We start from the raw sequence: 22501 nt of genomic DNA, 5'->3' as shown, positions 1-22501 counted from the left end.
AAATCTTATAAAGAACATGCATGTTTGCTGATACTATGTGTTCTGTTCTGCCATTTGTAGTATTGCACTGCATGCTCAGTCTGAGAAAATATCCAATGTCACATTTTCCGTAAAGTCAGAGGGCCATGGTTACTTGTCAGGCTGTCACTCAGATCAAAAGACAATGAAATATAACAATGAATGATAAATCAGCCTGACTCAGGGTAGCTTTTCACACACGTTATTGATCCATGATTCATATTCACGCCAGCCTGTGCCACGTTTCACTAATGACGTAATTTTTACCCCTCATGATAGAGGGCAGGATTGCAGTAGTGGCGAGTGAGGCGCCCTAAACTGGTGTGAACTCATTATCTACGCTGGCCGGTGTAGGGAATTGTAGTCTTTCGCATCGTGTTGTTCTTGTTGGGTGGATTCGAACTGCGGCGTTGTTGAACTACTACTTCCGCGGAGCTTGCACAGCGGTGAATTACGCAGCCCGCTGAGGAGCCGCTGTTTCCTGGATGAAGATTCAGCCATTTTGAGTTTCAAACGAGTAGCCTCTGCTTTGGGGGGAGCAGCTAGCCAGCTAGTTACTTTTATATCGTCGGAGGAGAGAGTTTATCGTTTCCACTTCATCTACGCAGACCGAAGGGTTGTTTAAGAAGAAGAATTGCTTTCACGGTGTCAAATCCACGATGAATCCTGAATAGTAAGTGGATTAATCACTCGATAGCCTGTTAGCTCTTAGCCGGCTAGCAGAACTGCCAGCAGTGGCACAGTGACCAGTTTTGACAGCTAAACCATTTTAGCTAAACTAGTTAGCAGCCAACAGCGACAACTACGTGTAAATAGCCTGCTTTAGCTTGCTAGGAGGCTTGGTTGGACATTGTTTTATTGTTTTCAGTACCAGTAACACCTGGTTGTCATTTATTGTTAAATGATTCGTAATCCACTAACATCTGTGTTCATTATTTATGCTGACCAGCCGCCTAACACCACTAATGTTAACTATGGTAGCGTTAGCTACCTAGCTACATTTCCTTTGCAGCCGTACTAACATTAACTCAGCGAACTGTTGCGTCCAAAAAGCACATTTGTTGGGTGAACTGTTCTAGCGTTATGTGTAGTTAGCTAGACATCTAGTCAATCGGCTGAGTTGGATAAGGCAGCTTTGTTAAGGCAGTTAGCCTGTAAAAGATGGCGAATTTGTACCGGAATTAGATTCCAAAGATGTTTGGTTAGCCAGCCAGCCCGGTAGGTTAGGTGGGTTTTTAAATCGAGTCGGTTGAGTGACTTGCCGGTTTTGACCTGCAAACACTTTCAGTACACCAAAGCAGTTAGTTAACCCAGCTAACGTTAAACATGAATAATCAAACGTTCAGTCATCGCTTGCTAGATAGTAGCTGGCTAGCTTACTTTTCATGCTAGCTAACTAAGTAGCTCGATAATTAAAGTAATCTAAAATAAAAGCCCTCAGTAGTTTGTATAACGTTACAGTAATATTTCTGTGGCCGAGTTGTAATACGTTTCGAGTTGTATCTGAAATGCAGACTAGTTTGAAGTAGTTACTTTGTTCAGCTGATTAGGAGCTGAGCAAGACAAAGTTCTGCTTTACTTAGCGACTCAAGTTTTATATCAAGTACTCTGCCTTCTCAGAAAGCCCCCTCTGTCACTCCCAACTGCATTCTCTGCTACGACGTGTACATAATGTATTTCAAGATTTAAGCGGCCCTGCTCGGAGTGTCTAAATCAATCTCGCTGTGTAGAACAGCCGTTCTGGGGCGTGTTCTCTTTAGCCACAGAACGCAGATCCGACCCAGGATGTTCTCTTATTTATGTTCCCGGCTTGTTATTGTCGTTATTGTGATTGCGTTTTGTTTGAATTTATACAGCAATGCTTCACACTTGAGCCATCGGATTTGGCGAATGACAAGTGCATGTTTAGGACTGGAAGCCACCCTTCCTTTCCTCAGCTGTAAGACAGTCATGTGTAAGTCACATGCTGTATGACATGTTTCTTACAACACTCACTAAATGCTGAGCAACTGGAAAGACCGTTGGCTTCAGCATGTGTTGCCTACATTTTACATGTTGAGTAAACGCGTTTAGTGATTACATTCAACTGATTAGATTTATTAGGCTATTTTTTCGTCATCTTATTACCTCTTCCTACACCAGTAGTGTTATTCTGTTATCATTTATTAATTTCTCCCAGTTATCTCCCAAAAAAGTAAAGTAGAGTTTACACATTGTGTATTCGTGTTCTCATGTAACTTAAACCACACGGATGATCATACAGCGATAATCGGTCATACAATACAAATAATCTAGGTTTTGTTGCTCTCTTCCCTCCACATTTCATAAAAAAAATGAGCAAAGATGTGTCAAAGTTGGACTGTACAGTTTTGAATCTTGACCAGAACACCGCTACCCAATAGTGGTTAAGTCAAAGCAAAAGCCAAATCTGATAAATTATTTCTGAATTAAAATAAAGATGCACCACAATTATAGTTCAGGGTTAATGTTGAGGTCACTGCTAGAGCTGGGGGCTATAGTAAAAATATATCACAATACTTAAAGAATTTTTCACGATATACAAAATGCCTCGACATATATTTTTTCTCATATGATGAATTGGAACAGACAAAAAAGAAACATGGGTGCCACATTTAAAAATAATACTAGCAAAAACAACATTTCACATTCTGTGCTGCAGTAATTCCATTTAAGCAGTGCTAATTATGCTCTCTTTGTAATTAATAATGCTTTATGCTGATGTTCACAGTCTACTCAAAAAAGCATATGTGACATATTATGAAGTGAGTTATCACAATAACAATAATTGTCATATTGCCACTGCTATTATTTTTGGTTTATTACAAGTTGTGCTTGAGAGGTGCGCAGATTCAGCCTTCAAAGGATATTGCATACTAGTTAAGACCAAAGAGGTTACAGGACTTTCTGTAATACAAGATAGAAAGAGCCCTTTTCCTGAGCTAGATTGCTCACAGAATGAAATGTGGATGCAGTGTTAAGTATAGTTTGGTTTTCTATTATGAAAGTTTGAAAACATTTTAGGAAAGCTTAGCTATGCAGACAGATTTTGGTCTGGTTATTTCACCAGGATGTCCCAACACAGCAGTGTTTTTGTCAGCTGTCATCAGCCTAACAAGGAGAGTATGACTTAAATTAATTACAGCAAGAGAAGTCAAGAAAGCACAAAGCTGCTCTGCTGAACCAGTAAACCGACCAGACCAGGAGGATCTTTAGGGACAAACTTTGTTGTATTTTCCTAAAGGGCCAAGCAATAGGTTTGCCATATCTGCACACTTTAGAGACCTAAGCCTCCAATACCAACATTTTACTCATTTTTACTAGGGCTACATACTGATTTATGACCAGTACTGATTTTAAGGAGCAGAAAATTCAGATGACTGATATCACCTGACATAATTTAATCTAGTCAAAAAGGAAACCAACTCCTGTGAGTCTTAAACAGATAACTGTAGTGTGTCAAATTATTGGTAGGCTCTAATTTACCACATTCTGTAAACTGAAATAAATAGCTCACAGTGTCAAATAATAAAAATAAACAGGGTGCAGCTTCACAGATTTCTAAGCAGTTTGTTGGTTTCCGTTTATTAGCTTATCTTATTCTCAGTGTTTCTTCACTGTAAGGTGCTGGTGTTCTAGCGTTATCCTCTTGCTGAAGGTTAGGTTTGGATGCATTGTACAGGTTTTTTTTTGTTTTTGTTTTTGTTATTTTAGGCCTAGTCTTTATTGCTGTAATAGAACCAAGCATGTAATGGCTGTCAGTTAAACAGTATCTATAGGCCAGCAAAGTTGACCTTCCAATATTAAACATTAGTAAGAACGTGTCGAGAGAGCAGTAAACATTTTGAGGTTTAGGGCTCCTTTAATCATTGTTGGATGTACTGCAAACAGTAATGTCTCTTTCAAACACAATGATGTGTAGTCATCCTCCTTTTAGTTTGTTTTGTTGTCCTTAATAGTAGTATGGGTACATTGATTTTGATGTCTTAAAATCATTCAGATACAGAATAGGCTGCTTCTGCTTTTCATGATACAGAAGCATATGCAAATTCCCCTCTTTCTGTGGTCTTATGAAAACCACAAAGATTGGAAGCAGGCCAATCCCTCCTTATCACAAACAGCAACACAAATCTTCACTATATTTTGACATGACAGAAAACAAAGCATCTCGTTATTATATTCTCTCTTATACCTCCCACAATTGTCTTTGCCTTTATGCTAGTTCACCTTGAGGTGACAACACTGTCAATGTGGCTTCTGACTAGAGGCTTGAGCACATCGAGCTAAAATTCCCCCTTGGAGGAATGCTTAATCTGCTTACTCAAATTTCCCTAACTTCAAGCTCCACAAGCAGAGAGTGCTTTATAAACTGCCATTGTAGTCTCCTGTATATATGTTGAACTGGTGCCTGTCCCATTAATGATTATGTAACTTTAATCTGAACTCTGACCCCTTTCACATATTGGAAAGCTGTAGTATCTTTGTATCTTCATTTTGGCCCAGATTTTATGAATATGGGAAATTATTGGTGTACAGTTGGTGTTCAAAAAAGGAAAACTCTTGTTACTAACTTCTGTCTTATAATTTTGAGCTATAGACAGGTACCATTATTTGCTCTGTTTTCTCAGACAAGAGCAAACGAATCACAGTCCCATTTCTATATTTTGAAACACAGTCCAGTTCATCATCTAATTGAGGTCCTTCCTGAACTGCAAAATGTTAAAGCTGGGAAAGTGTAAAAATCTGGGACTTTTAAGGGGAGGAATTATAGATCAAATCTGGGACGTTTGAGAGGAATTATAGATCATTAAAATATTAAACGTGTGTGATTGACACACACTTTTTTTTATTGTCAATTTTTGTTGGTTATGTTAATGATTGTGAACTTATTTGCAACATTACAAAGGGACCATACAAAGCCGTAACTGAATTTCTTTTTGATGGTGTAACACTGAAGCCGTGGCTGAGCCTGAGTTACTAAGTTGGTCAAGAAAAAAATCAAAACACTTCAGAAGCTTAGCTAATCATCAGTAGCTAGCTATTGCTAACTTATTAGCCTAAAATACTTAGATTCGTTTAATACTATACCATCCAGTATACTTTTTCCTTACATATTTTGTCCTTCTTTAAGGTTTCCCATTTATTTGGCCAATCAGCTTACGTACTTTGACCAGAACATAGCATACACCTTTTAAATTAATGGGAGAAGCAAATTTGTGTACCTTTTTGTAATTACCCAAAATACAAGCAGTGTATTTAATCTCAGAAAGTGGCCCTGCTGTTTCTGTTGTGTTCTGTTGTGACTGTCAGGGCCCGCTCACTGTGGAAGAACTGACCGCTGTGACCTTCTATTGTGTTCTCAATTATGTTCCTTCACACTAATGATGGTATATTAGCAAGCCGGCTTGACACCACCCAGCTTGATCAAGCGTAGACCCTGCCTCTGCATAACTTGTGATAGTGTGTTACCACAAGCCTCTAATAATACCTTTTATCACATTTTGTCAAAGAATAAACAATGGAGTACTAAATGTATTTTGTAACAACACTTGCACAACAGTTGTTTTCCTTAAAAACGAGGTCCCTTGAATGGGGCATAGCTTAAAGATCTCAAGGTCAGAGTCTGATTTTTGTTGTTGTTATTGCTCTTTCCTTTACAGTGACTATTTATTCAAGCTGCTCTTGATTGGTGACTCTGGTGTTGGAAAGTCTTGCCTTCTCCTTCGATTTGCAGTAAGTGTTCAACTTGTGTGCAGAGCTACCTTGATCTGACTATGGAAGATAGATGCCTGCATGTGAGGTTCAGCACAGATGAGATGTTTCCCTGCTGCTTATTATAGTACCTTTACAGTATATAACTTACTTCCCCTAATCTATTTACAGTTTTTGTGCTTACTTTATTTGTTGGTTGAACCAGTTGTGAGGTCAGCAAGACTTTTAGAGTGCCCTTGTCCTACTTTTTTTTCTTCTTCTTCCAGGATGACACATACACAGAAAGCTACATTAGCACTATCGGTGTGGACTTCAAAATAAGAACTATAGAGTTAGATGGAAAGACCATCAAACTTCAAATTGTAAGTCTTCTTCTGTTTGAATCACCATTTAAAAATCTGGAATCATATAATCTCAAAAGACTTTGTTACTTTAAATGCCTGATTTGATATTTAGGTACTACATTTTTCTGCATTGGCTTTACAAACAGTATCTTAATAGCTGTCTATTTATGAAAGTCTGCTTTGGGAAGTTCAGAATGAACTGTTGAAGATGGTGTGAAATCAGTCTTTTCTGTAGTGTATAGTTTTTTGTTTTTTTTAATAAACTGTCTGCATATGTTTCTTTCTATTCCCTTGCCTTACCAAAGGAGTGAGTTATGTTTAACTATTTTATTTCCTCTTTACAGTGGGACACAGCAGGACAGGAGAGGTTTCGCACAATCACGTCAAGCTACTACAGAGGAGCACACGGCATTATTGTTGTCTATGACGTTACAGACCAGGTGAGCCCGCTATCATGCCTCTAAGACCTTCCCATATTTCTGAGAGGACAAGTTGATTCCATGTGTACTTCTGCTGTTTTTGTGATGTTGATCTTATTTTTCCCCAGGAGTCCTTCAATAATGTTAAACAGTGGCTACAGGAGATTGACCGCTATGCCAGTGAAAATGTTAACAAGTTATTGGTGGGAAACAAGTGTGACTTAACAACAAAAAAAGTGGTGGACTACACAACGGCAAAGGTAATGTGCCTTTTCATGTAGTTTAATCTGTTGTGGTTTATAACAATAACTCGTTCTATAAAATGTGTGAGTGTTGAATGTTTATGCCTTTCACAGGCTTATTCTGCAATGGTAATTAGTTAGTAAAAAAAACTAACAGAAGCTTTATTTTTCCACAGGAATTTGCTGACTCCCTTGGCATCCCCTTCTTGGAAACTAGTGCTAAGAACGCCACCAACGTGGAACAGGCCTTCATGACTATGGCTGCAGAGATCAAGAAGAGAATGGGTCCTGGAGCAACAGCTGGAGGCACTGAGAAGTCCAACGTGAAGATCCAGAGCACTCCAGTGAAGCCTGCCTCTGGGGGCTGCTGCTGAGGCCACCTCTCGCTTCTTTCCAAAGCCCTGGCCCCCAGAATCACACAGAACAAGCCCCAGTAAAACCAGAGAAAGACAGGTAGACCACTTACTTACAGAGAGACAAGGGTGAGATTGAGAGACAGGAAACGATTTAAGTTGCCTAAATTGTACTGTATGTAGCCGCACTACCAAAAACCATAGAAGAATCTGCCACCGTCCTGGCCCCTCCCCTTTCACAAGTTAAAAATGATAAAAGGTCAGATTTTTGGTAATGGTCTGGGGCTGCTTTGAACCACCCTCCTCCCCACCCCCAAAAAGAGAGATTTCATTTTCACACAACTGTGTGTCTGTGTGCAGGTTTCTAAGAAATATGTGTATTTATCTCACTGCATTCCTACTGCAGGTCTACTGTGGTCAAAATTCAATGACTTCTTTTTTCTGTCCTTTTTATTTCTTACTTTTTCTGTGATTATTTTACTGTTTATATCGGCATGTGTAGGTTTTCGTCCCCTTTCCAGGTGTTTGCCAATCTGCGTTTCAACCAACTGCACAACAGTGGCTGTCCAATGTCAAAAAGTCTAGTGAAATATATGTACATATACATTATGTATATATATGTAAGATCTGAATTGCCAGTTCTGTAGAATTGAATACATTAAGTAGTTTTACTTTTGAATCTTTTGCATTTAATTTGTGGCTGCAGACTATTGTAATTTTGTTGCGCTACATGTAACATTTAACAAACAAGTAAAATAAATATTGTACCACCAGACTGTACAATATCAGATATGTCTGCAATTCTTGGTAGAACTTGTAGGAGACCATGTATGTGTTTTGATTATTTATTCAGCATTCATATGGACGAAATATTGTTCCGGTGATCTAAAATCAATTTCAGAATAGCCATTACCTGTGGAATATCGTGCAAGTGGCACAACTGCATATAAAACACTATGTTCTCTTTTTTCATAATAAAGGCAACTGAATTCCGCTTTGAATGCACTTGTTAATGGTATTGCATCTATGTTGCCTAATGCCTAGTATAAATTTTCCACTTCAGCAGGTCCTCACCATGACATTGCTTGTTGCGTAACCAGATTTTAGATTCATTTCCTTAATGTGAAAAAGGCAATTGTGGTGATTATGGAGGATATCTGGGACTGAAACTCCATGTGGTGTCCTTGCACTAAGTTCTCTGTTACATCTGAACATTTTTGAATTAACCCCTGCTTTTAAAATTCTAATCAAATACACATTGTAATTGTTGACAGAGGAACAAAGACAATAATTGATTAAACAAGTTTATTGTGTCACTGTTAGAAAACTGCATTTTAAACAATGGAAACAATCCATAATTGACTTCAGTCCATGTTCCAAAAATATCAGACAGCTATTAAAAACACTCAAGTGTGTAATAAATGCTTTAAGTCTATTAGGCATAAAGCCATACATAACATTTTTCAGGACTCTGATATCAGTGTCTAGAAAAGGCATGCTGTGTGCTTATCTGGGTCTTTCTCCTTGGGTAGAAACTAAAGCTGAAGGAATGCAAATGAGGGCCAGTGAGCTGTCTATTATTAAAACTTAATGAAGTAAAAAACCTGAGATCGTGAACTGTACCAAGACCGAGAAGAGCTTCAGTCCACCGCAACAGGAAGTGTTAAAAATACTATGACTTTTAGTAAGATAACAGTAATACATATTCAACTGTGAAAACATTTAAATACTTTTGCAGATTTGTGCTCTAACAATGTGGTGACAGACAACATAAGGGTGCCAACAGTGAAAAATGAAAGAGTGCAGTAGGTACAGTAAACATGCTTAAAACTGTAAAGCACAAACATCACAATAACAAACGTTATTATGGCAAATGGTGGTAAAAATGTTCTCTTACAGTGGGAATTAGGCTTAACACTTTTTGTAATACAGATTGGATGGTAAACAATACCTGGATCTAAACAAATATTTCTCAATTGTTTGGTTGCCTGATATGCATATCACTATTGCATCAAAACCCCTGAACTCCATTGTTTGGTTTTAATTTTTACACCATTTGAAAATGCCAGCTGCCTTTTGTATTGTATGGTAAGTTTATGAAAATGGATCAATAGAAATGGCCTAAAATAACCTGGAATAAAATCGTTACATTAAATGTAAGGAAATTTTTCGTCCTCCTACAAAAGCTATTGTTTTGGAGATACAAAGTTTTGATACAACAGTGAAGACATACTAAATACTGTAGCACAGAAGTGCCAAATCCTGGTCCAATCTACCACCCTGGAGAGGTCAGATCTACTGCACCTGGGTCTAATGTACAGATGCCTCTGAAGGCCTTCATGATCTGGATCAGTTAGATTAGGTTTGGAGCAACACTACGCAGGGTGGTAGATCTTCAGGACCAGGAAAAGCACATTTCAATCCTGCAGTAGCATGTGCCTCCTAAGGTACAGAGAGTCTCATAGAGGACACAGGCATGCTGAACTATACTGTTCTTCGCACCTGGAGACCAGACCTTCAGGATGTCCTTTCTATTGGAAAAGAATGAGAAGAATGAAAGACTTTAAACAGTAAGGAAAAAGGACTGGTTACAGTAGTTAAGGTGGCTGCCACACTTTCCTACAGATGATAGATAATTGCATAATGAGTTTTCCTTTCCAGTCAAATTGCCAACAACCAGCACAACAAGCATTCCAACAAGCAGTTCAACCAATGTATTCTTTCAAAACATTACATTAGTTTGCTGTGTTGTACTTTAACATACTGTTGCTGTCTGAACAAAAAACACATCTCTCCAAAATTGTACCTTCACAGGAGAAGGCAAAAACTTTCCTTTAACATACGTTAAGATTGAAAGATTTTATTCCGAATAAACCTAAAGTGATTATATTGTTACATTCATTATGAAAACAATTCACACAATGTAAAGAGCATCTGCTGTTGTTAATGATTAAAAAATGGAGATACATGCGAGTTCTCTTTTGAAGATCTGGGAAAAACCTTCATGATCTTCAGTTACAATGGTTTGTAACATTGGCCAGTTTTTAATTATTTACAAACTCCTAATTTAAAACACTTGGTTCCAGTAATCAGGCATTCCCAATTTAAAAATCAGGTAGATATTAAAACTAAAACAGTATATGGAGTATTGGCATGTAATGTTTACCTGTGTCGTCCTGGCTGATTGGTTCAGTAAGGCAGTCCATGGCGGAGAGGATAGAGGAGAAGAGGTGCTCCGAGTGAGTCTCTAATACACATGACTGCCTCTCTATCAACTTCAATGTCTCCTTCAGATCTGGATTCCAACAATTCAAGTAAAGAAGAAACATGAAAGCAAAGGATGCCATGGACTATGGGTGATGCTATTATATATTATATTATTATGCTGATGACATAATAAATAGTTTTGATGTATTAAGGGTATAACAATATCATTACAGTATCAAAAAAACACTGTTCAAAACAGCATATCAAAACGTGAAACTTTATCACTGTTACGTCCCTTAGTCTCTTTTGCCTATTGTGGAAACCAAAACTAGTGCATAATCAAAACTAGACATCTGGGTGCATCAAATCTATTTTTGTACTGTTTATGGGTCAGTTTTTCCTATTTTGCATAAGGACATGCAACTTTGCAATCTTTTGTTTTGAAATAACATTTGTAATTTCCTAGTGTTATATAATAATTTTTTTCTTGGGTCAAGACATTTTAATATCAAGTAACATCAAATCAAACCTTAGAATCAAAAATCATATCAAACATTAAAAATATGTGTATTGTTATATACACATACAACCCTAATTCCAATGAAGTTGGGACGTTGTGTAAAACATAAATAAAAACAGAATACTATGATTTGCAAATCCTTTTCAACCTATATTCAATTGAATACACTACAAAGACAAGATATTTAATGTTCAAACAGATAAACTTTATTGTTTTTTGCAAATATTCACTCATTTTGATTGTGATGCCTGCAACATGTTCCAAAGAAGTTGGGACAGGGGGGCAACAAAAGACAGGGAAAGTTGAGGAATGCTCAAAAAACACCTGTTTGGAACATTCCACAGGTGAACAGGTTAATTGGAAACAGGTGTGTGTCATGACTGGATATAAAGGGAGCATCCCTGAAAGGCTCAGCTGTTCACAAGCAAGGATGTGATGAGGTTCCCCACTTTGTGAACAACTGTGTGAACAAATAGTCCAGCAGTTTAAGAACAACGTTTATCAATGTGCAATTGCAAGGAATTTAGGGATTTCATCATCTACAGTCATAATATCAGAATCTGGAGAAATCTCTGCAAGTAAGCAGCAAGGCAGAAAACCAACACTGAATGCCTGTGACCTTCGATCCCTCAGGCGGCACTGCATTAAAAACCGACATCATTCTGTAACGGATATTACCACATGGGCTCAGGAGCACTTCAGAAAACCACTGTCAGTGAACACAGCTCGTCGCTCCATCTACAAGTGCAAGTTAAAACTCTGCCATGCAAAGCGAAAGCCATATATCAACAACACCCAGAAACGCCGCTGGCTTCTCTGGGCCCAAGCTCATCTGAGATGGACTGACACAAAGTGTAAAAGTCTCCTGTGGTCTGACGAGTCCACATTTCAAATTGCTCTTGGAAATCATGGACGTCTTGTCCTCCGGGCCAAAGAGGAAAAGGACAGTCTGGATTGTTATCAGCACAAAGTTCAAAAGCCAGCATCTCTGATGGTGTGGGGGTGTGTTAGTGCCCATGGCAGGGGTAACTTGCACATCTGTGAAGGCACCATTAATGCTGAAAGGTACATGCAGGTTTTGGAGCAACATATGCTGCCATCCAAGTAACGTCTTTTTCAGGGATATCCCTGCTTATTTCAGCAAGACAATGCCAAGCCACATTCTGCACGTGTTACAACAGCATGGCTTCATAGTAAAAGAGTGCAGGTACTAGACTGGCCTGCCTGCAGTCCAGACCTGTCTCCCATTGAAAATGTGTGGCACATTATGAAGCGCAAAATATGACAACGGAGACCCCGGACTGTTGAGCAATTGACGTTGTACATCAAGCAACAATGGGAAAGAATTCCACCTACAAAGCTTCAACAATTAGTGTCCTCAGTTACCAAACGCTTATTGAGTGTTGTTAAAAGGAAAGGTGATGTAACACAGTGGTAAACATGCCTCTGTCCCAACTTCTTTGGAACGTGTTGCAGGCATCAAATTCAAAATGAGTGAATATTTGCAAAAAACAATAAAGTTTATCCGTTTGAACATTAAATATCTTGTCTTTGTAGTGTATTCAATTGAATATAGGATTTCCAAATCATCGTATTCTATTTTTATTTATGTTTTACACAACGTCCCAACTTCATTGGAATTTGGTTTGTATTTACAAATTAGTTTTTTATCAGTTACTGATATAAAATGTCCAGAAATAGAACAACAACACTGCCTTCTAAGTCATGCATGGTCTTGTTGTCCTAGTAGTTTCCTGTTTCCGTCAGACAGAACTGTGGGTGTTGGATTACACTGCATGTTCGAAACAGCAGTGCTGCATCCATGTGCAAAAGGGAAAAATAGGCCATTCCAGTGCTCTTGGGTAAGTAAGAGTCATTAAGCCCAAATACCCTTTGCAACCAACATCTAAGTTATCTAACTCACAGTGCTCAGTTCCTTTTCAAGTATCAGAAACACCACACACGACATTAATCACATTTCCACATTCTCTCTGAAAAAGTTGCTCTTCTTGTTTTGCTGAATATCTCTTACAGGTTATGCTCTATGGTACGGCTGATCATGAGTGACAGGTGTGGAAAGTTATATTGAGAATGCCACCAAGGTGAGGACATGAGACAAATTAAACTCTGGTTACAGACATAAGGAGGCAGGTGTAAACTCTGAAAAAAACTGTCAGAATATTTATGGGCACTGAGCTTCTACAGTAGTGAGATGATAACATCATAAATGCCTAATAAATCACAATAACAGACATATTTATCTTAGCAAGAACTAGCTGTCCATAACAACACACAAACAGCACAATACCTCTGTAATTGAACATATAATTGGTCCTATAATGTATAAAGATGATTTTAGTTGTTTGGCAGTTAAACCGTAATGCATGTGATTATGAGAACGATCAGAGACACTCACAAGGAGAAGCGGAGTTCATACAGCACAGTAACAGCTCTCCAGTCTGGAGGACAGATGCTGTAAGAGGCTGGTGGGCTTGAATTTCCTTCTGAAAACTCTGGAAAACATAGTTGCAGTCATTAATAGTGGCTAATGACACATATGTGACTTGTCTTAAAAATCTATTTAATATCATATTCTGTATCTTATTCACATCACTGACCTTATAGTGAGCCAGAGAAGCTTTAACACTCTCAATGTCCACTGAAGGAGGGGAAAGGACCTCCATCTTCTCTACCACCTTGTACAACCACTGAATTAATTCTTCTAAGTTTGAGCAGAATGCCTAATAGGAAAAGGTAAAGAGTAGAAAGTGCATCAGTTTCCATGTTGCCAGCACTTAAATTCAGTTGATCAGAATCTTTCAATTAGGGCTGCACAATACAAACAAGATATCATCTTGTGATTATATTGCTATATTTTGCAACTACTGTGTTCTAAACCATATGTGTCAGCCTCCAGTCCTTGTGGGCCAAAACACTGCAGACTTCAGTGTAGTACCTCATTAAACATTGATTTAGCTCATCGGCTAATTAGCAAGGCCTTCATGAACTGAATACAGAGCATCAGAAGAGGGTAAAGGCTAATCTCAGCATGTTTCACTGGAAAGTCCCCAGTCTGACAAGCTAATACTCTTATTTTAATTTTTAAGTTCTAGTTAGAAACAAATGGCCTAAAATATGGAAAATCGTCCATTCAGGATTTTTCTAAGTGATATCTGGAAAGGTACAGGCAAATGAGCTCTGCCATTGGTGAGGGCTTCATCAGCTGGACATTTATGGAATGTCTTTCACAAGCTTCAAATGCCTGTTTTTAATTTAGAATGGCCAAAACAATTCATGTGCAACAACACTAACTTTGCGCTATCATACACTGCTCAAAAAAATAAAGGGAACACTCAAATAAATCCTAGATCTGAATGAATGAAATATTCTCATCAAATGTTCTGTATAAAGTTGAATGTGCTGACAACAAAATCACACAAAAATCATCCATGGAAATCAAATTTATTAACCAATGGAGGCCTGGATTTGGAGTCGCACACAAAATTAAAGTGGAAAAACACACTACAGGCTGATCCAACTTTGATGTAATGTCCTTAAACAAGTCAAAATGAGGCTCAGTATTGTGTGTGGCCTCCACGTGCCTCCATGTCCCTACAATGCCTGGGCATGCTCCTGATGAGGTGGCGGATGGTCTCCTGAGGGATCTCCTCCCAGACCTGGACTAAAGCATCCGCCAACTCCTGGACAGTCTGTGGTGCAACGTGGCGTTGGTGGATGCTCAATCGGATTCAGGTCTGGGGAACGGGCAGGCCAGTCCATAGCTTCAATGCCTTCATCTTGCAGGAACTGCTGACACACTCCAGCCACATGAGGTCTAGCATTGTCCTGCATTAGGAGGAACCCAGGGCCAACCGCACCAGCATATGGTCTCACAAGGGGTCTGAGGATCTCATCTCGGTACCTAATGGCAGTCAGGCTACCTCTGGCGAGCACATGGAGGGCTGTGCGGCCCTCCAAAGAAATGCCACCCCACACGATTACTGACCCACTGCCAAACCGGTCATGCTGAAGCATGTTGCAGGCAGCAGATTGCTCTCCACGGCGTCTCCAGACTCTGTCACATCTGTCACATGTGCTCAGTGTGAACCTGCTTTCATCTGTGAAGAGCACAGGGTGCCAGTGGCGAATTTGCCAATCCTGGTGTTCTCTGGCAAATGGCAAGCGTCCTGCATGGTGTTGGGCTGTGAGCACAACCCCCATCTGTGGACGTCAGGCCCTCATACCATCCTTATGGAGTCGGTTTCTAACCATTTGTGCAGACACATGCACATTTGTGGCCTGCTGGAGGTCATTTTGCAGGGCTCTGGCAGTGCTCCTCCTCTTCCTCCTTGCAAAAAGGCGGAGGTAGCGGTCCCGCTGCTGGGTTGTTGCCCTCCTACAGCCTCCTCCACGTCTCCTGGTGTACTGGCCTGTCTCCTGGTAGCACCTCCAGCCTCTGGACACTACAGTGACAGACACAGCAAACCTTCTTGCCACAGCTCACAATGATGTGCCATGCTGGATGAGCTGCACTACCTGAGCCACTTGTGTGGGTTGTAGAGTCCGTCTCATGCTACCACGAGTGTGAAAGCACCACCAACATTCAAAAGTGACCAAAACATCAGCCAGAAAGCAGAAAGGTACTGAGACGTGGTCTGTGGTCCCCACCTGCAGAACCACTCCTTTATTGAGTGTGTCTTGCTAACTGCCAATAATTTCCACCTGTTGTCTATTCCATTTGCACAACAGCATGTGAAATTGATTGTCAATCAGTGTTGCTTCCTAAGTGGACATGATTTCACAGAAGTTTGATTTACTTGGGAGTTATACTGTGTTGTTTAAGTGTTCCCTTTATTTTTTTGAGCAGTGTATTATTATAAGAAATCCCATAGTGACGCTAGCAAAAATTGGCCTTATTATGGAAGTGTGTTTTTTACTCTTTTTGTCTAAGTTTTAACACTGCTAAAACACAACAGACATGGATAAAGATTGCACTGCATTACGTTTGACCAAACTGATTTAATTTTGCTGGATCATATGAATCCCTTAATTGGTGACTGGTCAGGAGGCTCACAGAATGCAAAAAAACATTTACAGATTGATTTGAAGCTAATTTGTATTTAGCTTCCTTCAGCTGTGCGAAGGCCGTTATCCCAACAGCGGTTAACAAACAATAAACTGTGCAGTGCTACTTTCAATTCACTCACCTGTATGTGCTGCAGGACGGACTCTTTGGTTTCTTCCTCAGCCAGGTTAGTCCCTGTCCTCCTCTGAAACTCAAATAAGGTTGTTCCACTCAGTTGATCTATTATGGCCTCTACCTCTCTTAAGCTTCCTTTGTCCACCTCACTGCTGATTATCTGCACTCTAGCACCAAGTCCTTTTAGTTGCTCTGAGAACTTCTCTCTTTGCAGAGGAACTTCAGCTGAAGACCTGTGTTGCATCTCATCCATCTCATTGGCTTCTTCCTGCATAGCAGAGACTTCAGCGGCATTTTGCTCCATTTGTGCTGCCGAATAGGCACCAGAGGCACTCTCCTTCTCCAGAGACTCCCAGCTTGTGTTGATGGGCTGAGCCATCTGAGCTGTGATGTCCCTCAGCTGGTGAGATAGATCTTGAAGCTCCTGTAGCTGTTCAGGCAACCGGAGGAACTCCTCATCCAACTCACCAAGCGACCCAGGCTGGGGTAAGATGCATGTGGACCTGATGAACGGTACAGTTCTGGATGTCGAAAAGACACCAAATTTCCTGCAGTGAAAGTTCTGTTTCCCCTCACCGTCTAGACTTTCCACTGATAAACCCACCTGGTCCAGTGAGGAATAAAGGCTACTAGATAATCTGCCATCCGAAGACTTGGAACGTGACAGTTCCCGTGGATTCAGACTCTGAAGCCCAGATAACCTTTGACCAGAAGTTGGGCCACTTCTAGCATGCCTTATTCCAGTCAAGGACTGATCCAAATAGGAAAGACTGGAAGAGCTGCAAAAACGGTCCAGCTCAATGCCAGAGTCTTCTAGAAGTGGATCAGTTCGCAACAGAGACCTACTCTCATTGGAACTCCAGTTATTGCCCATATTAGGCCTTAGAGGGTATGTGTAATCCAGGAGGGCCTGATATTCCTTGTCAGGATCCCAGCTGGGAGACCTGCGGTCTGGAGAAGGTGGTAAGGAACTTGGGATGGCACAAGCCCAGTAATTGGCTTGGTACATGGACACGGGTTTAAGTCTAGATGAGTATTCCTGGTTGTAACTCCGTGAAGAGCCAGTCTTAAAAACAGAATCTTTGTCCTGCTCAAATACTCTTGTTTTTGTCTTCCGAGAAGGGCGGGTTTGGGAAGTGTAAGAATGAGAGAAAGTACGTTGGGTGGAACTCCACTTGGGGCTTAGTGGCACTGTAAGGCTAAGGTCATCTAAAGGTGGACTAGAGAAGCTCCGTCTTTCATTTTTGCTAGATGAAGGCACAGAGCTGAAATCAGGCTCCTCATGAGAAGAAAGCCTGAGGTCTGATAAACTCAAAGAAGCATAAAGGTCTTCTCTGGATGCTGAAGGAGAAGAGGCAATGACCTGGGGAATACTGATGTTTTCTGTAGTATACGTGTCTAACTGCTTAGACACCATTGCTTCCATGTCTTTCTGATGGTTTGCCACACTGCTCATGTGAGCCTATGAAATGAACAAAATAAGCTTTAGTTGAAAGATATTACTTATTTTAGTTGTATTTGTAAATAACCAATGATGAGAACACTTTGTTGTATTGCTCACTAACAATTTAAAGGAATATGCCACATTTGTCATGCACTAATGTGCCAATGTATGAGCACTGTAATAATATAATAAAAATTTAATTCAGGCATTAGTAACTTACTATTTCGGAGCACTCTTGTGTGAGAGGATTCTTCAAGATTGAAATGTGGCGCTCTGCTGTGATCAATGGCTTTCTGGCAGTATACAACCTCCTGCTTGTCATATACCTAGAGGTGGGTGCCATGGTAACAGTCTTCTTGCTAGCAGTCCTCTCTCTGTCCAAATCCTTAGCGTTCAGGCCATGTGATGGCCTTGATTCGTCACCAGTTTCCTTTGTGAGAGATCTCGTGTGGTCACTCTGAATGAACCCTGGTATTCTGCTCTTCCACCTCCCATAATTCCGGTGCTCCATCTGAGAGGAGGTGTCTAAAAAGGCCCTGTCAACTCCCATAGCCATAGCAACAAAGTCCTGGTGTGCTTCATCTGTTCTCAGTGTTAACTGAACTGTAAGAATATAAAAATCACATTGCAATGTTATAAATCTGCTTATGGCTGGATGTTACTTGAGTCTCATCAAAACAAAGAGCACCGTCAGCTGAGTTCAATGTAATGATGTGGTTGCTCCTGCTCTGCTATGGATCAGTAAGCCCATTACATGTACATGTTCAGGCTTGCCTGACATTGAAAAGCAATATCGTTCTTAGTCCTATACCAGAGAACCCAGTTCGATTGCTAGGAGGTTCCCGTTTTCCTTTTTGATTGGCTCATTTCAAGTGCTTCTGGTTTCCATGGCAAATCAATGAGGATGGCATGCCTAAAGAGCTGGCCACGTGGTGTGGGCAATCATAGCCTCACTGAGAACAAAGGACAATGCTGTCGTTCTAGAACTTCTCTATATTTCTTCTGACACTGTCCAAAGACAAAGGGGAACTAATGTTATTGTATAACCTCATGAAATGCTATGCTGGTGCTGAAAATAGAAAATATCAGTAAGGTTACATATATGGAGGATGTATGTCAAAATATTTTTGTCAATTATCTGTATTTGCCTATTTGTAATAAAAACTCCTTAGGCTCTATTTGAGAGGAGGTGTGTAAAGAGGCCCTCTCAACTCACAGAGCCATAGCAACAAAGCAAAGCCCTTCATCTGTTCCCAGTGCTAGCCCAACTGTCAAAAAAGTCCAAAATCATGAGTAATATCATTGTGCTCTTCAGAAAAAGTACCATCATGAAGAATCACATAGCAAGGTTATAAATCTGATTGCGGCTGGAAAACTTGAGAAATGTCAGAATTGCAAATGCATAAACTTATGAAATCTTACGCCCTAAAAAAGGAAATATCAGTTAGGTCATAAAATAATTTTTGTCAGTTAGTTGGTCAAGTTTTGTAATGACTATGTAATGACTAATGAAAATGCTACTTGTCCATTTGTCACAGAGAAAAACAGGCCAGTTGTCTTGAACGGTAAGGGACGTTCAAGTTCTGAGTTCAAGTGATATCTAAAAGCTTTGCAGTCTAACTACAGCAGGACTATAAATGAGGATCTGGTGACTATAACAGCTCGGTCTGATGTGTAGTAATCATAGGAAGATCCAAATGAGGGGTCTTTAGAGAGGCCTATGTAGTGTGCACAGACATGCACCATGCTACACTCTGTTGCACAGGCTTGTGTGGACAGCCACCAAGGCAACAAGGGGTTGAAGGCACCAAACTAATGACCAGAACAGCAACCAAGCATCCTGAATTATGCAATCCCAATCGTCAAGGATCTGTAACAAAAGATGTTTTCAGATCCTGACTAAATTGCTGTATTTGGCCAACAACATTTGTAGCTGTTATCTGGTTCAACAACAAATAGGTGAGATGTCTGGTTTGATAATCACATATGTCATTATATAAATTATACATTGTGTCTATGTAAATACTAAACTACATCTACATACAATAGTCGATGTCGTCCACCGTTAAGAACAGCTTGGTCAACATGCAACACACACAGACTCATTAAGGGATGTAATCTGACCCTAGATCATGAGAAATATGAGCACTAATGGTCAGCACTGTCTGGGGGAAAAAACTATTGATAAACTGGTAACAACAAATGATTGTAACGCACATTAAAAACAGCCTGGTACAAACTGGAAATGTCTATTATTTCCGGGTTGGCCAGGGCTTGATTATAATCTGCCTGCTTCCCACCCAACTTCACTTTCACTTAAAAGATTTTACGCAGCATCTGATCATCACCAAGTCTCTTCCTCGACGGTTTTAGTCAGCCATTGTGTTTCGTGGCTCAGTGTAAGTAACGTACCTTTTCTCCAGATGTGCCATTGAGAAAACTGAGGTTAAAACACCGGACTAAACACAGAATTTACACCGATAAGCTATTTATGAAAATGTAGTTCAGTAAAAGTGATCGAATCGAAACGGTTTCTGAAAAAGACGGGTGGGAACAACGGAAGAGACTGTTGCACGCAGCCAATAAGAGGCGGTGCTTTTCCCGCACCCGTATTCCGACAAACCCCGCCCTCCTGCGCTGGGATTGGCTAATAATTTATGTTCTCATTGGGTGAACTTCTTCTGAGTATGAACCTCTAACCAATCCCGACACAGGAGGCGGATCTCGTTGCAGTACGGGTGGGAAAACATCAAAGAACCATCAGGCTAAAATATCATAAATTCGTTTGAAAGCTAATTTGTTGCATTTTTTAACTTTGTTTTTTCTTTCTACTTTTTTTTACTTCACATAAATGTGGTTAAGTGTTCACCTATACAGATTTAATAAAAACAAACAAACACACACTATATGTCCAGAAGTACTCCTTCTAATTGGTGAATTCAGCTAATTTTAGATGAGACCTATTGCTGACACAGGACACAGGTGTAATCCCCATAAAAAAGCACTGACAATAGAACAAAACGCTTCACATGAGCCAAAGGTCATTCCAAATGTCGAACACCGGCTAGATTAAAAAAACCCCAGCATTGGTACGCAGAACAGTGGTAATGTGTTCTCTGAAGTGATGGAGCTCCACTCAAAACCTTTAGGTTGAGTCATTGTGGTATTAAAGAACTAATGATCCAACATCAGTCCCTGACCTCACTAATGCTCTTGTGGCTGAATGCAATCAAATCTTTACAGAAATGTTACAACATCTAGTGTAAGCCTTCCCACAAGAGTAGAGGCTGTAACTGCTGCAAATTGGGGACAATCCCAGGCTTATTACATACTAAGGTTTATTATTCAGTAACTACAGGGACTTCAATACAAACTGATTGAGCTATTCTTAGGTAATATAAGTTTTTAATAAAATGTTGGCCATGTAAGGAGTTAATATGATGTCTGAATAAATGCTGGATTAGAAGGTGTCTTCAAACGTATCTCTGAACATATTGATGTAAACTTTGGTTTTGCTTTTCCATTATAATGAACTCAGTGTTGGAAAAAAAACAAAACCAAAGTTTACATCAATATGTTCAGAGATAAGTTTGAAGACACCTTCTAATCCATTTTTGTTTTTCCATTATAATGAACTCATTGTTGAAGGAGCCTGAGTTGGTGCGCGAGGTTGAAAGATACCGGCTAGGTATAGTCGGGCTCACCTCAACACACATGGGCTCCGGGTCCAATCTCCTTGAGAGGGGCTGGACTTTATTCTTTTCTGGGGTTGCCCATGGTGAGAGGCAGCGGGCAGGTGTTAGCCTAACCCTAACCCTTGACTCGGCTGCTTCCCGACGCCTTCGGGTTGGGGAACGGGTCCTGACTGCTGTCTGTGCTTATGCACCGAACAGCAGTTCAGAGTACCCAGCCTTCTTAGTCCTTGGGAAGGATTCTTGAAAGTGCTCCTCCTGGAGACTCTATTGTCCTACTGGGGGACTTCAACGCTCACGTGGGCAATGACAGTGTGACCTGGAGGGGTGTGATTGGGAGGAATGGCCTCTCTGATCTGACCTCGAGTGGTGTTCAGTTTTTGGACTTCTGTGCAAACCACAGTTTGTCCATCACGAACACCATGTTTGAACACAAGGATGTCCATAAGTGCACTTGGCACCAGGACACCCTAGGCCGCAGTTCAATGATTGACTTTGTAGTCGTGTCATCGGACTTGCGGCCATGTGTTTTGGACACTCGGGTAAGGAGAGGAGCTGAGCTGTCAACTGATCACCACCATCAACTTTGACCAGATATCGGGGGAGGTGGGGGACATTGACTCAGAATGGGCCATGTTCCGCTCCTCCATTGTTGAAGCGGCTGACTGTAGTTGTGGCCACAAGGTGGTAGGTGCCTGTTGGGGCGGTAATCCTCAAGCCCGGTGGTGGACACCCCAGATGGTGTGCTGTTGACTTCGACTGAAGATGTCATTGGGTGGTGGAAGGAATACTTTGAGGACCTTCTCAATCCCACAGACACGTTCTTCAGTGAGGAAGCAGAGTCTGGGGACACGGGAATAGGCTTGTCCATTACTGAGGCCAAAGTCGCTAAGGTAGTTAAAAAGCTTCTTGGTGGCAAGGCTCCAGGGGTGGATGAGATCCATCCCGTGTTCCTCAAGGCTCTGGATGTTGTGGGGCTGTCTTGGCTGACACGCCTTTTCAACATTGCGTGGACATCGGGGGCGGTGCCACTGGATTGGCAGACTGGGGTCTGAGTCCGGCTTATAGTTGAACCTCGGATTCAGGAGGAGCAGTGCGGGTTCCGCCCTGGTCGTGGAACACTGGACCAACTCTTCACCCTCTCCAGGATTCTGGAGGGCTCATTGGAGTTTGCCCAACCAGTTCACATGTGCTTTGTGGATCTGGAGAAGGCATTTGACTGTGTTCCCCGGGGTATTCTGTGGGAGGTGCTTCGGAAGTACGGGGTACATGGCTCTTTGCTACGAGCCATTCAGGCCCTGTGCAAACAAAGCTGGAGCTTGGTTCCCAGTG

General features: G+C 40.8%; 2 protein-coding genes across 2 annotated transcripts; one reads left to right on the top strand and one right to left on the bottom strand.

The window, feature by feature from the left end:
* Positions 1–502: 502 nt before the first annotated feature.
* On the top strand, positions 503–8107 carry rab1ab (RAB1A, member RAS oncogene family b). Its single transcript, XM_017696582.2, has 6 exons — positions 503–691; positions 5697–5769; positions 6015–6110; positions 6437–6532; positions 6640–6771; positions 6930–8107. Exons 1-6 carry the CDS (start codon positions 678–680, stop codon positions 7125–7127), a joined length of 609 nt encoding a protein of 202 aa, XP_017552071.1. The 5' UTR covers positions 503–677; the 3' UTR covers positions 7128–8107.
* Positions 8108–8394: 287 nt separating this feature from the next.
* cep68 (centrosomal protein 68) lies at positions 8395–20070 on the bottom strand. The gene is made up of 7 exons (XM_017696581.2): positions 19890–20070; positions 17698–18080; positions 16041–17495; positions 13452–13574; positions 13250–13346; positions 10273–10401; positions 8395–9637 (listed from the first exon to the last, which is right to left on the bottom strand). Exons 2-7 carry the CDS (start codon positions 18031–18033, stop codon positions 9624–9626), a joined length of 2154 nt encoding a protein of 717 aa, XP_017552070.2. The 5' UTR covers positions 18034–18080; positions 19890–20070; the 3' UTR covers positions 8395–9623.
* Between the last annotated feature and the right edge of the window lie 2431 nt (positions 20071–22501).

Source organism: Pygocentrus nattereri, chromosome 5, assembly GCF_015220715.1.
Source record: "Pygocentrus nattereri isolate fPygNat1 chromosome 5, fPygNat1.pri, whole genome shotgun sequence".
In the NCBI taxonomy this organism is placed as follows: Eukaryota; Metazoa; Chordata; class Actinopteri; order Characiformes; family Serrasalmidae; genus Pygocentrus; species Pygocentrus nattereri.
The sequence above is the reverse complement of the archived record's forward strand: the minus strand, read 5'-3'. Positions and strand labels throughout refer to the sequence as shown.

Excerpts from the sequence above, each read along its gene's own strand:
- rab1ab (XM_017696582.2), top strand. Across the intron at positions 6,533-6,639 it reads TCTATGACGTTACAGACCAG|GAGTCCTTCAATAATGTTAA; the intron begins GTGAGCCCGCTA and ends ATTTTTCCCCAG. Across the intron at positions 6,772-6,929 it reads TGGACTACACAACGGCAAAG|GAATTTGCTGACTCCCTTGG; the intron begins GTAATGTGCCTT and ends ATTTTTCCACAG.
- cep68 (XM_017696581.2), bottom strand. The coding sequence starts at position 18,033 with ATGGCTATGGGAGTTGACAGGGCCTTTTTAGACACCTCCTCTCAGATG. Across the intron at positions 17,496-17,697 it reads CACAAGAGTGCTCCGAAATA|GCTCACATGAGCAGTGTGGC; the intron begins GTAAGTTACTAA and ends TTCATTTCATAG. Across the intron at positions 13,575-16,040 it reads CCGTCCTGCAGCACATACAG|GCATTCTGCTCAAACTTAGA; the intron begins GTGAGTGAATTG and ends TTTTCCTATTAG.